Source organism: Labrus mixtus, chromosome 9 (genome assembly GCF_963584025.1).
Source record: "Labrus mixtus chromosome 9, fLabMix1.1, whole genome shotgun sequence".
Classification (NCBI taxonomy): domain Eukaryota; kingdom Metazoa; phylum Chordata; class Actinopteri; order Labriformes; family Labridae; genus Labrus; species Labrus mixtus.
The window spans coordinates 22,888,553-22,902,838 of NC_083620.1; the positions used below are offsets into that span (position 1 = coordinate 22,888,553).

General features: G+C 39.8%; 1 protein-coding gene and 2 non-coding genes across 4 annotated transcripts; 2 read left to right on the forward strand and 1 right to left on the reverse strand.

Annotated features, from left to right (window-relative positions):
* Nucleotides 1–3,575: 3,575 nt before the first annotated feature.
* nek3 (NIMA related kinase 3) lies at nucleotides 3,576–9,528 on the reverse strand. Of its 2 annotated transcripts, XM_061046952.1 has the most exons (13): nucleotides 9,145–9,528; nucleotides 8,691–8,784; nucleotides 8,493–8,590; nucleotides 8,326–8,409; nucleotides 7,923–7,990; nucleotides 7,721–7,807; nucleotides 6,851–6,905; nucleotides 6,414–6,614; nucleotides 6,011–6,125; nucleotides 5,328–5,480; nucleotides 5,106–5,237; nucleotides 4,912–5,029; nucleotides 3,576–3,961 (listed from the first exon to the last, which is right to left on the reverse strand). In XM_061046952.1, exons 1-13 carry the CDS (start codon nucleotides 9,259–9,261, stop codon nucleotides 3,895–3,897), a joined length of 1,389 nt encoding a protein of 462 aa, XP_060902935.1. In that variant the 5' UTR covers nucleotides 9,262–9,528; the 3' UTR covers nucleotides 3,576–3,894. The 2 variants fall into 2 exon arrangements, with proteins under 2 accessions (XP_060902935.1, XP_060902933.1); XM_061046950.1 differs by having other exon boundaries at nucleotides 5,106–5,480.
* Nucleotides 9,529–10,604: 1,076 nt separating this feature from the next.
* trnak-uuu (transfer RNA lysine (anticodon UUU)) lies at nucleotides 10,605–10,677 on the forward strand. The gene has a single exon. It is a non-coding gene; the product is annotated as a tRNA-Lys (tRNA).
* A 427-nt stretch (nucleotides 10,678–11,104) lies between these two features.
* trnak-uuu (transfer RNA lysine (anticodon UUU)) lies at nucleotides 11,105–11,177 on the forward strand. Its single transcript has one exon. It is a non-coding gene; the product is annotated as a tRNA-Lys (tRNA).
* The last annotated feature ends 3,109 nt before the right edge of the window (nucleotides 11,178–14,286 follow it).

Genomic DNA, 14,286 nt, shown 5'->3' on the forward strand with positions numbered 1-14,286 from the left:
TTGAAATAATCATAACAATGACAGCTCCCATATTTATAGTTGCAAAGAGACTCCCGACTGCAGCGCCTAAGTGCTTTGTTATTAACAGGAAGAGCTGCTCCCTGTGAAGAATAAAAAGCACTTCTCGTTACTGAGTGAGTCATGGTAGCAGGTTTCATTGTTTCCTTCACTGTGTTGCTGATACCATAAAGACTATGAATGTCTACTTAAGGCTTAAATACAGTCCAGACACTACAGTACCAGAACATGTGAAAGAAAAAAGTAACAAGAAAAAGTAGTAATGTGTTTAGGAGAAAATGTCTTTCTAGGCATCCGAAGCAGAGATCACTGGGTCATGGTGCATCTGCAGAGCTCTTCCTGTGTGATCTGCTCATAAAGCAGGCCACACAAACAGGCAGGTTGACAGACACACAAAAGGGGAGTAGAGATTGTTGCAGATAACAAGTGTCGATATTTCATCAAGAGGTGATGACAGAAGCTGAGGGTCGAAGTGTGCAGACAACCTCCCCAGAAGAAAAAGACTTAATGAAAGGTGTTTTAGGCATCATTTCGATAAGGGAGGAAGTAACTTGATTGTTTTGCAATCAGGTCAGCAGGACGAGCAGGAAGAGAATCAATGAAGCTCTTCAGATTAGATGTCTGCAGAGGGCTGGAGATGCAACCTCACTGCGAGTCCCGAGTAGATACTGAAGCACAGGATGTCACACCTTTTCAAAGTCAGATGAGGAAAAGACAGAGAGGAAATGTGAGCAGCGTCAATCAGTGGCACCATTGTGAGGCGGCTTAGATCACTTTCTGTCAAACCCAGTTCAGTGAGTTATAACATCAAACTGATTCAAACTAAAAGCTGCATTTGGGACACTGACCTCTCAACCCCCACGCTGAATACTGGAGAGCTGCACAGATGAACCGCTCATTCAAAGAGAATTTTCTTCTCTGACCCATTTATAGCCGTTGAGATACAACAGACACAACTTCACATCCTTCCTGCAAGAGGAAGCCCCTGTTCATCTGCTCGTTTGACTCGATATTTTCTGAAGCACAACTTCATAAAACTGTTCAGTCAGGATTTCTTTTTAAACCAGGTCTTTCGCCTTTTGACCCAACCGTGAACGAACAGGACAAAAAAACAGGAACACCTGCAAGACTTCATGCAAACCAGTAGACCGGCAATAAATCAGAGATTAGTTTGGTGTGTTTTGATGTATTTACAGTTTTTTTTAGTACTTTGTCAAATTATAATTTCGTAGTTTTTTTCTGTTATTGTATATTATAGTGGTACAGTCTGAGATGATTCATGTCTTTGAGACACATTTTGGATAGATTTATTATATCCTGTAATGGTTTATGGAAAGAAACTGACAAACAAAAATGGTTAATCTAAATCAGGGCTTTACATCACACACATACACACACACACACACACACACACACACACACACACACACACACACACACACACACACACACACACACACACACACACACACATTACATTAGGCCCTAGTTTGAAAGTTTCAACATTGGAATCAATAGTTTTTTCTGGCACTGTACTCAGCTTGATATACATTTTCACACATGCACTCCTGAAAAGTTCAAGAAATTTTCAGACAGCCTGACCCTGAAATCTTCCTGAGTTGCTTGCTCACATTTGTCCCTCACAGCAGGAGGCTAGGCCTGTTGAACGTTATGGAGGGGGTCTCGGGGGGGCAAGCCATGACATAAAATCGACGCACAATGATGGCGGACAGACAACAGAGTACGACCCTTTGATGTAGGAATGAATATGGGTCATCAGGTGAACAAAGATCGTATCAGTAGGGTGCTGGTCACAGAATATAAACCTCATCACGCCTTCCCATTTGTTTGCCGGGAATTTTTTCCTGAATGTTTCCTGTTGTGTTCAAACATTGGCTCACCCTGGCCACTTGTGGAAATATTTACTTGGCAAGGAAAGTCAGGATGAAAGATTCTGCTGTTCGTGTTCACATGTAGCTCACAAATGTTGAGGAGTTTTGTGCATGTGTGAATAAGGCTAAAGCTTAAGTGTGAAACTTTACCCTTAAATTATTCAGTGTTAGCATAAGGTTCTTATTTAGACCCATATCTGATCAAAGAATAATTAGACAAGGCTTAAAAACTGTCTGTGCTTTTAATACCAACTTCCTCCACTCAGCAGTTTGATGGACAGCATGTCAAGATTTCTGTTTCTACTCTCTATACACTAAGCTTCAACATTTTAAACACTCAGAAAAAGTCCCTTCATAATACAATCCTAATTATTCCTTCCATGCAGCCTAGACTCGTCTGTCTTCATGAAATGGCTGAGCTCTAAAGATGCTGACTAGTTTTTTTTTTTTTTTTTAAACGGTCCTATCTGCAGGACACAGCGTAGTGGTGTTGTAGCTCAGCTACGCTCCACCACTCTGTGTCTTTGCTAAACATGGACATCTTTGGAGGTACAAGGGAAGCATAATACGAATAAAAGAAAAACAGCCGGGGGCTGGAGTGTGAGCCCTGGAGGGGGGTTCAGTGTGACTCTTAGATAAGGGCTAAGCTGCGGCCCTGGGCTTCCTCAATAAAACACATTATGTGCAGATATCTTGCAGAAGACTCTCATATGGCAGGGTCCTCCTGTCAGCCAATCAAACGCTTCATTTTCTGGAGGAACTTTAGCAGCAGGATAATCCATCCCTGATGTGACTGTTGGTGAATCAGCACCACTATGGTTTTTGTTGACTCGAGGGTCTATAGTATCTGCATCCTGTTGAAACCCCAAACGGTCATGGGTGTGGCTTGCTTTTTCTTTTGTGGTTACCAAATGTCTGGTTAGGCTTCTATTCCTCGCCAACCAGCTTTTAGTCTGGGAAAACAAAGAGAGTAACAGGCTCTACGTGTACCCATATATTAGATGTCTTTTTGCACTGCAGGAGGCCAAAATCAAGAACACAGTCTCTTAAATGTACATCCAAGAAGGAGGAGAACTACCCAATTCATCTAACCACATCTTATTCTAAAAATGGAAAGGATGTTAACAATAGTGTAAAATTCAAACATAAATCTTATTTACACCACAATATAGCTTTTCTCACTCCCTGGAAAAAGCTTCACAAATGATGTCGACTCCCCCTAGTGGTACGTAATCAGCACCAACTGCAGGAAACAGCAGCTCTGTCATCTCCATGTCTGCAGCACTGTGGTCACAGCAAATTAAAAATAACACAGCCCCTAAAGGGTCTGTCAGTGTCTTATCGAGAGAATAAAAGGCAAAGAACACAAATGACTGAACATGTTTAGTCTACTTTTCATATTGCAGAGGAAATAAGACATCAAAAGAGGCTCAAAATGTTGTGACCCCATGGAGACCCAGCTGCTCAGAGTCTAATATTTCCTGCTTTCCCCGACAGGCCAAACAGAAGCCTCCAGACGGATTCAATCTACTGGGAATGTTATCGCTGGTAATGTGACCAGTACACAGCAGATGTTCAAATCAAACGGGAGACGAAAGCACACACCCACAACTCAAATATCTCTGACAAAGAAGAGGGTTATGAGAAAAAAGCTGGACAAATGTATTTCCAATGTTAGTGTTTTATTGAAGCAAAGCAACAACTTCATAAATATCAGTGCAGACCATACAACCTTTGATATATAAAAAAACAAACTGGGGGCACCAGTAGCCTAGTGGTTAGTGTGCGTGCACCATAAATGGAGGCTGGAGTCCTCCAATTGTAAAGTTGTATAAAACCTACAGTAAAAATTGTCCTCATTTATCAGAGAGATACTTGTGAAGATCAGTGAAATGTATTTGTCAAGTGAAATCAGCTTCATTTAGTTACAGTTACATAAACAGTAGCGACCCTGTGGTTGTGTACGCTCAGAAGAAATGCGTCTTTAGTGTTCTGAAACCATTTTCTCGACTTCGTCAATCCAGTCACATGGAGAGTCGTCCTCAAAGTCTCTGTGAGGAAAATACAAAATACACAACTCTTTTAGTTTGTTCTCATACATACAAGAGAGTCACAGAAACAAACCATACAAACAAGGTGCATTCCATACGTTCAACAGAGAGTCATACAACGCTCTGTTCAAGAAACCTGTGGTTCATGTGCTTTTTAGGGAGAGTTAAATTGTCTAAGTAAGACTGACGCTGTTTATCATGCTTCTCTGAGGTTTATTGCTGACTGTGGAGCCCTGACCCATCATTGTGAACTGTATTCTCGAGTGGGATGGCCTTCTTTGTCCACCAGGAGGCTGGGACACTGGTGCACTTTTATTTACAAGGCCATGCTTGGGCTACTGCCCTCCTACATCTGTAACCTAATCACATGGAGAACTGTTGATTCTTACAGTTTGCGTTCAAATGATCAGTTGTCGCTGTCTGTTCCATTTGCCCGCACAGAGCTGGGAAAAAAAGGCTTTCGTCTACTCTGCTCCTTCTGCATGCTGCAAAAAGACTGGCAAATAACTGAACTGATTTCTTTGAATGCTTTTAAATCCAGGCTGAGAGCACTTGAGACGACCTCCTTTACTTGTAGCTGTTTTTTATAATTTTAATTGCTGTCTGTATGTTGTGAGTGTAACTTTTGCTGCCTCTTGGCCAGGACTCCCTTGAAAAAGAGGTTTTTAATCTCAATGGGACTTTCCTGGTTAAATAAAGGTTAAATAAAAATAAATAAATAAAAAATAATGTTTTTGCAGGCTCAAGGCTATTTTATTTTAAAGTCATCCCTCTCCTTCACTTGTTGTCAAAACCAACACATAAGCCTTATGGTCTTTATAAGATGCTTACATAAAAGGATGACACTATGCTTCATCAGTAATGGTTCCCTTAAAATCCAAATAAAACAAGAAACCTTCACGTTTGTCCCTTTCTGTTATGTTTAAAAATCATTAGACCGGGTAACTTACGTGTCCTCATCATCAGATCGAGGAAGCAATCGGTCCTCATCCACTGCCACCTCCGGCTCCAGACCATCGGTGTCATCGCCCTGCGGCTGAGAGAGAGGTCCCACCAGAGGGTCCTCAACTGAAAATGAAAATGAAACTACAACACTGCACTTGACAGGTAACTTGTACTAACATTAGATCTTAAAATAACAGACCTCCTTTGTTTATCAAAAATGTGCTGAAGGCTCTGTTCAGCTGAGCTTTCTCCAACAGACTCAAGAGTCTCTCAGGAGGATCTGTCTGCCATCGTCTCCTCTGCCGGCTCTCCTCCGGCTCCTCCGACGCTCCTGGAAGAACAGCGATATAACTGACACTTTCAGAAACTGTGTGTTGTTGTTTTTTTTTTTGCAAAAAATTAGGAAGTGAAAATGGTGAACCTGTGCTGGACTGAGTGGTTGATGCCAGGCTGTCAGACGAGATGAGGCTGGCATTGGCCAACATGTTCAGCACCGTGTCTGAAGGCTCAGCCGGCCACTGCTTTCGAAGACCCGGCTCTCTGCTTTCACAGTGAGCTCCAGGTGACTCCACACCTGAGGGCAAATGTTACATTTGGGTTGTTTTTTTTTTAGTGTGTGTGTAAATTTTCTTGTTTACATTTCTATTCAGTAGACATGCATAGAAAAAACAGGAAGAGAAGGGAGAGAAATAAATTTAAAACAAAAATTTAAACAAAATTTAAAATGTTTTGCAACTCTCTTTGCATGAGATTTTCTAGCAGATCGTAAAGATTTGTTCAAATTTGAACAAGAATGCATTGTTGATTTTTGCTTTTCTGTGGTTTTATTTTTTTTTATCTTTCTTAGACTTTAAAAATCAAGATATCTGAAATGATTACAAAACGTCTTATAAGACGCTTTTTCTGTTTTGTTTTTCTTGTAATGTTTCAGTTACATTTTTTAAAACCTTCTTCTAATGCAGTTTGACTGACTGAAATAAAAACATGCATTCCCTATATAACAGTGATTCTTTGTCACATATATGTATAGTTTCAATCTCCACAAAAATGTGAGTTATGTGTTTCAAAATAGCCGCAGCACATTCTTATTTTCTTAGACTCTACCTTCAAATGTTGAAGTTTTTATTAAACTTTTCTTTCCCAGAAGATCAGCCACCTTCTGTCCCTCTTCCCTGTCCCATCGACCCGTACGCCCCCCCTGTCGCTCCGTCTCTATCGCCTGTAAAAGATTCAAAGCAGTGCAGTAAATCAAACGCACAACACAAACTCAGCGGCCATCTGAACCAACAAGCAGCTTGTCAAAGGTCAGATTCCACGCGGGGTCGACACAGCTGGGGGAGTTGTGTAAGAGTTGAAATTCTCACCTCAACACTGCGTTGTGACAGAATGTCTCAATGATGGATAGCCAGCCATAAAATCATTTCAGGTATAACTGCTTGAGTGACTGTCACCAGGCTGGAAGCTCGACCACAGTGAGCGCTACTTTCAAAGACAGGTGTGTTTTTACCTGAGAGGGCAGATGTGTGCGCAGCAGTCTGGAAACACGATGGGAGGTGAGGATGGTGTGTAGGGAGGGCCGGTCTTTTGGGTTGGTCTTGAACATCTGTTTGATCAAATACTGCAGCTCATAGGGCAGGTGCTTGGGGAGGGGAGGGTACGCACCCCGACACACCTTCAGAATTAGACTCTTCCAGCTGGAGGCCTGGAACTGAACACAAGAAGGAGGATCGCTGGGACAACAAACCACAACGCAACATCTGAGCCACAAAAAATACACAGCAGAGAATCTAACTCAGCTGAGGATACTGGGCCTCTGTTGTTCTACAACAATGCTTTCATAGTATCTCACTGTGCAATAAGATGGAAACAGTGAGATAGTGCAATAAGAGCAGAGGAGGGCCACAGTCAAACCCTTGCTGCATGGGAACAGGGGGCGGGGCATACCGGGTGTCGCAGGGTGCAGAGCTCGTAGAGGACGCAGCCCAGAGACCAGACATCACTACAAAACACACAAACATAGACATGGTTATTCATTCACTGCAGACATGCGTCATGTACCGGCACAGCTCGAGTGATACGACACTTGGTAAACCCGTACATGAGTTACATAATCACCCCCGTGACTCGACTCGACTGTTTTGAAAACTCCACTTTGTTGATGCATAGATTGACACAACATCCAAGACGGTAAAATGACAAGCAGTGCGGTCACAAGCTTTGTTAATGGAAATCATTGGGAGGACACAATGAGTACAAATGGAAATTCTAGGAAGATCGTGAGATTGTTCCACGGTAACATTAAAAAGCCGGCCTGTAGTCCCTTCTTCCCAGTTACAGTCAAGTCTTAGATATCAAAAGTTTACTTGTACAATACAATTTTTGAAGTTTGGAAAAACTGCTGCAGCTCTTAATAATGTAAATACATACATACATGTATGTACGTATTTACATTTATGAAATGGGGTGGTTCAAATGCATATTGTTTGTACTATTTTATTCTGAAATATAATAAATCAGTCCCACTGTTTTGTTTTATACAGTCATGACATTCATGTAATCAGGTTTATGGTAATATGCTGATCCTGTTCCTGTTTCCGCTTCTTCTTGTTTCCTCTATTTCTCTCATGGAGGGTGATATTAAAATGTTGTATATATGTATAGGAAATGAAAATACTGATGGAAAAGGTCTTCCTCAGTTCACCAATATATGCCTGGATAGTGCCTCACTGTTTGTGTGAATCTATGAATGTTTCATTTTGATTTCAGTTTGACCTTGTGTGTTAGAAACAGTGAAAAACAGACGTGCTAACATACCTCTTGTTGTTGTATGGCTTGTTGTCCCAGATTTCTGGAGCCACATAATACGGTGTCCCAACATATGTTTGAGCGTAGGCCTTTGAGCTGCAGAATAATTACAGAATACAGTCAATGATCAGTTGCAACAGCAGCAAATCGAGCCCTGGGCATTTACCCTGAAATAGACAGACTATAAATTGCTGCCTTCGTCTTCCTGTACCTGTTCAGAATACACGCCGAGCCAAAGTCCCCGAGCTTGATTGTCTCATTATCTGTCAGGAAAATGTTCTAGGGACGGAAATGAAGGAGAAGTGATGACTTAACATGAGGCAAAAATTAGAGCGGCCAACCATGGCAGAATGATGATATTATGCATTAGCGGGATAATAATGTTTTGATCTTATCTCGATCAGCAATTTCATCGTTGTTCATTTCACTCCGCAGCGCTCTCACTGATGAGATTCTATCAACATTCATCCAACCAATAAAACAAATCATCCACTTCTTCTTCTGATTCAGAGGACACAAACAAAATCTGAACTTCCTCACAATATCAGTTCCATGAAAAGGAAAGAGAACCGTTGAACGTGTACAATGAGTATGACGTCTAGAAACTACAGTACCTTTGACTTCAGATCTCTGTGCAAAACCCGTTTGTTATGGATATGCTGTGCAGCAGAACACATCTGAGCAAACCACCTCAGGATCTACAAAATAAACAAGATGGAATTTAATGGAACTAAAAATGACCATACAACTTTAGAATAGCCTCTTGCACTTGAACACCTACATCATCAACACAGAACTGTGTCGCTTTCTGTCTCTGGATCTTCTGGAGCAGGTCTCCACCACTGCAGTACTCCATAACGATCCACAGGAGGTCATCAGCTGCACAAATACAATCACAGTCACTTTTAAAAATCCATACAACGATAAATAGATGTCAAAAGATAACAAGATGGTTATAATGAGGGTTATTTTTGAATACCTTCCAGTGCTTCTCTGAAAGCCACGATATTTGGATGTTTCATTCTGGACAGCAGCACGGCTTCTCTCCTTGAATTTTCCAATTTGGACCGATTCTATAAAAATGGAAATACGAGCATGAATGCATTCTATATTATGTAAAACATGTCTCTGTGGAGGCAACAATCTGGTAGGTTATCAGCACAATGCAAATAACATTTATATATCAAACTCCCAGCTGTAGACAACAGTCTGGATTATAGTTTGCAGCAGCAGTGTGGGTTTCAGGATTGTGCAAACTCTTTTTTTTTTTTTTTAATATGTTTTACACAATTTTATCACAAATATGATTTTGACAGTGGAAAGACTTTCTGCAGGAACCTGTAGTCTGTCTGTTTCTGCGAAGGTTACACGTGTTTCTAAAATAACTGCAGTACAGGAGCCTAAACTACATCTCTATCTTTGTTTGCACGTACCTTTGGCAGCGGGATTTCTTTGACCACATATTTATCCTGACTGCTTTCACAGCGGACTAACAAAGCCCGACCGAACGAACCTTCCCCGATGACTTTTTGGACTGAGTACCTGTCCATAGAGACTGAGTACCTGTCTATAGAGACTGAGTACCTGTCCACAGAGCACCTTTAACAAACCACAGAGACAAAACAAGAATGCTGCAAACAATAACACATTTAACTACAGCGGACTGAGACGATGCATTAAAGGGTCTTTTTAGTGGTTTTATCTTCAGTGCTCATGTTAATACATTCAGAATATAAATAATGATGAAGGTCCAATGTATTTAAGAAAAAATATCAACGGCTCGTGCTGTGTTGAGCCTACTACTTCCGTATTATTGTATGACGTAGGCAGGGCATTCAAAAATTGTACTGCGAGATACCTCCACTGGGTGTCAGTAGATAATCGTGAAGGACAGAGAATAATATTACATTTTTTGTTTTTCTTTATTTGTTACGACGGAGGACTAGGGCCACGTTATTTTTTATTTTTTATTTCGAGATTAAAGTCGTAAATTTACGAGATAAAACTTGTAAATTAACAAATTCGAGACCAGCCTGCGCAAAATGATGAAAGTAGAACTCTTAAAAGTATTTTCCTCTGCAGACAACTTCAAGTCAGTGTGGTTCTTTCTTCAGTTTCTTGCAGTATCTTTTCAGGGTGCTGATATTTTATGTGAAGATGATGATGTGCAGAAAGCATGTGTAGTTTCATATCTGCATAAGTAAAGCCCCAACACGAATATTTGTGTCTGTTATCGGTCTGCCTTGTTAAAGTGTCTCATGTGCAGAGACAGTTTGTGTCCTGTTCATCATTTTACAGATTAACAAGATCTTACAAGTTGAAGTGAAAACTTATCTTGAACTAAATGTTTTTACCGACTACACAAGGAAGAAGCCTATTTCCTTATTAGTGAAACCTTTAGGACAAGATGCTCCATGTTTGTCATTTGAGAACAGGATGCTGCTGCTCTTCTGATATAGACTAAAATAACACCTTTATTATTTTATTCTTTAAATACTTTAAGAGTTCTACTTTCATCATTTTGCGCAGGCTGGTCTCGAACTTGTTAATTTACGAGTTTTATCTCGTAAATTAAATAATAATAATAATAATAATAACGTGGCCCTAATCCTCCGTCGTAATTTGTACATAGGCTAATTTGTGTTTTATTTTAATTTTAGCTTTGGCTATGTACACGTGTGTTTCCACAGAAAATCAAGCAATTTTTAAACTAATTTAATCATAACTAATAATCATCATTCATTCCAAAACGTTAAATATATTTTGTCTTCAGTTAAAGTTTTGGTACTTTTTATTATTATATTGCCAGTGACCTCTTAAAAGTAAGAAAAACGTAATTGACAATGCATACCACGTGACTATTTAAAAATATCTACGTCACTACACTCACAGAGCCCGGATAGCTCAGTCGGTAGAGCATCAGACTTTTAATCTGAGGGTCCAGGGTTCAAGTCCCTGTTCGGGCGAACAAAGTTTTAGCTATAGTACATCTGCACGGTCCGGACACCACAGGACGAGCAGGAGCAAGCTTGTTACACGGCACCGAGTTAAATTGATGTCGAAAATGTTACAGCTTCAGCACACTGAAAATGGAGTTCTTAAATTAACTTCTCACCAGACCTGAATCGTTTGTACATTAGGCAGCTGCTTTAAATATGATCAAATGGTAAAAGCCTCCTTGTTTCAGGGTGTTGTCGTCACTTTCTGGAGTCTCTTGATGCAGTGTCCCACCACATGGTTCTATCTAAGAAGCGAGAGGGACTGTGGGCTGATGTGTGGTAACACATACAAAACTGAGAAATGCATGTTTGGGGTTTTTGTCTTCCGATACCTGTTCTCGATTAACGAAATCTATCGCGTTATTTTAAGAGACTCGACGAGATTTGCTGCAGAGCCCGGATAGCTCAGTCGGTAGAGCATCAGACTTTTAATCTGAGGGTCCAGGGTTCAAGTCCCTGTTCGGGCGAACAAAGTTTTAATACCTAGCAGTCAAAACAAAAGTGTTTCCTTCTGTTCTACACTCTGCCACTGAGCCATCCGTGTTGCAGAAGTCGAATCAAACGCTGATTTGAGATCATAGTTGATCATAACAAGCCAGGTGAAGATTTAGCCTTTAAGGGTATATTGGCAAAAAAAATCCCCAGAATTCTTTAAAGCATGTTTTAAATATCAGCTCAACATTTTGCAACTAGAGCCTATACAGCTATACATCTTTTATTTTATTCACATAATTATTTTGTTTATCATATAGTCGTGGGCGAGTAAACCTTAATTTTGTGCGTTTTCTTTATTTCAAAATAACAACTTATTTATTAAATTGATATAATTTATTGACTGAAACCTGAAGCTTTTTCATTTGAGCTGTAATGTGAATGCACCAGAAGTGAGCAGTATAGCGCAGAGTACAGTAGGTTCTTAAAACCTCTGTCTAACCAGCTGTGACAGCATGTTAGTTTTTGCACACAGCTTGTAACACTGTGGCTTCTCATCATCATCATCATCACGTAAGTCATTCCCGCTGATGTGATCTAAATATATTATTCATGAATAACCCTATGTGCTTGATCCCAAACAAAGAAAAAAGACACATTTTAGCTTCTGATCCTCTTTGGTTTGAAGTATCATGATGACACTCCTTTCACAGTAACATGTGATGTCATACTGTGCACCAGAGCATATTCAGAGCAGATGTTTAAATCCAGCAGTGTAAGGAGACAAGATGGCTAAGCAGTAAGCGTACATGAAATTCTTAACACAGCTACCCCCCCCCCCTCACTATTCACCCAGTCCTACAATCGTTTAGCTGTTTGTACAGTGTCATGAGAATTTAGTTCTTACAAATATAATGCAGACTGTGAGGATTACATTCACAGTAATAGATGACAGATGTTTTCAAGAGTTTGCATAAAATAAAAAAAAGTTGTTTAAAATTCATAATCAGTCAGCAAAATGTTAAGTGCCCATGCTTAGTGGTTAAGAAGCTTAAACATGCAAACACACCGGTATGGTCCATTTATTTTCAGCAGCATCTCCCTAACATCTCATGCAGCCTTAACCAAATGCACGACACCAAACGACTGCAAAGTGGCTCCAAATGTCCAATATTTGCCTCATTACCTCCTGGCAGCGATCCGGTTGTAGCTCTCAGCAAATAGTGTTACACAGGGGGGGAAATAAAGACAATAATGAGGTAAATATTGGGCATGGTGCAACAGTTTGACGACAGCTCCAGCTGAATGTGCTACACAAGCTGTTTGCAGAAATGTGATGGACATTTCACCTTGAAACTGTCTCTTTGAACTTATGTCTGAACGCAGCCCCGCACAAACCACAGCAGAGCTCTGAACTCAACAATGATGGCTGTAGTTTCATGTTATTATTTTGAACTTTTCATTACGCGAGAAAACTATTAAGTCTTACTTTAGATTTTCAGATCTGTTAAATCAGAAGGTAAATCTGAAAGGGGGCTATCTGCATCCTCCAGTTATGATTAACATGAGAGTGAGGCTAAAGCACATAGAGAAACATTTATTGTGTTTTTTTTTTTTAGAAACAAAATATAAAATAAGAACAATAACATTTTGCCCATAAAAAAATACTTTTATAAAAACCAAAACCCAGCTTTGTTTCAGTGTTTCAAGATCAGTGAACGTTGTTTTTCCAGTAAAACCTGAATAACTCAAGAGTGAAAGCATGTTCTCTTTAATATCCAAAGACTCTCCTGTAAGATTTCACTTTGCATGCTGTACCCTTTGTTAATTTGTGAAGGATGCATTGGTACAATTGGAAAAAGTATGGTAATGTAAGGCTGTTAATTTGTGTCTCAAGTAAAGCATCTCACCATGGCTGCCAAAGGACCAGTCTAAGTAAGACTGTTTGTGTAAAAGCATAGATCGCGTGTTTTAAAATACTTTATTGTGAGGCAACGGGGTTGAGATACAGATTGTCTTCCCACAAAAAAAAAAAAGAGACATCCATGTGGTGCTGAGAGAGCATTTAAATGCAGAATCATAACAGATGGCATCAGTCAGACGCTGTGACATGTCTCTTCTGGTTTGTGCTGCTTCAAAACTGACAGACGACTGATATGGAGCATCTGTGGGGTAATAAATATTCAAACAGATTGAAGTTAAAAAGGCTCCAGTGTGGAGGTTTCTCAGTGCTTCGGTCGGGACTCCTGTCAGCATTCTTCATAAACAGAGCGCACCATTAGAGATTTCAGGACTTATTTATTTTGACTGATAGATACTATCACTCCCGTATAACACACTAAGAACTGTATGTTTTTTAAAAAGAGAATAAATTATTACACTTTTCATGAAGCGCGATAACTCCAACCATCAAAGTTACAGGAGAAGGCAAAAGAAACCTGCAGGAATTATTTTCTGATTTAAAACATTTTCAGACCCACTTTATGAAGTAAGTCATTTTTAAGCATCATTTAGATTTGCATGGTTACGTTTATCTGTCAAATACATCTCTTCTATAGCTTCACATTTTTGATTTCTCTTAAATGAAACCAGGTGTACGTCACAGACACAACACTGCAACGTATGCTTTACTTTGTCCCTTTGTGAGATAACACAATGTTTATCCAAACCATAAAAAAAGCCTCTGTTTGAGCATCACATAGAGGTGTTATCTTAAGATTATTAGTTGAAGGAATGATCTTAGATCCTATCTTGCCCCTCTGTTTCAGTTCATCCTTCACAGGCTTCACAGAGACATTATAGCCTCCCCTTTGTGCTTTTTTTTTTTAAACATGAACTTTAAATGAAAGTTTTTATGAACTTAACAGAACATATGAGACCTACAGAAAGTGAGAAACAACCTAATGACTGGAACATCATTAACCAAATACACAGGGCAAAGTCTGTACCTGTGTGTAGCAAAAAAAGAAGAAGCAAAAAGCGAAGTGAAATAACATGTAGGGTAAATAAATGAATATTATTATCTGACTCTAGGGTTAGCTTTGGATTAAAATTTGAGTAAAAGCTGCGGTAACCACATTTGTCCAGTAGAAGGCAGAAGAACACAAAAACAAGAGCATGGAAACAGACACATCTGATAATAGA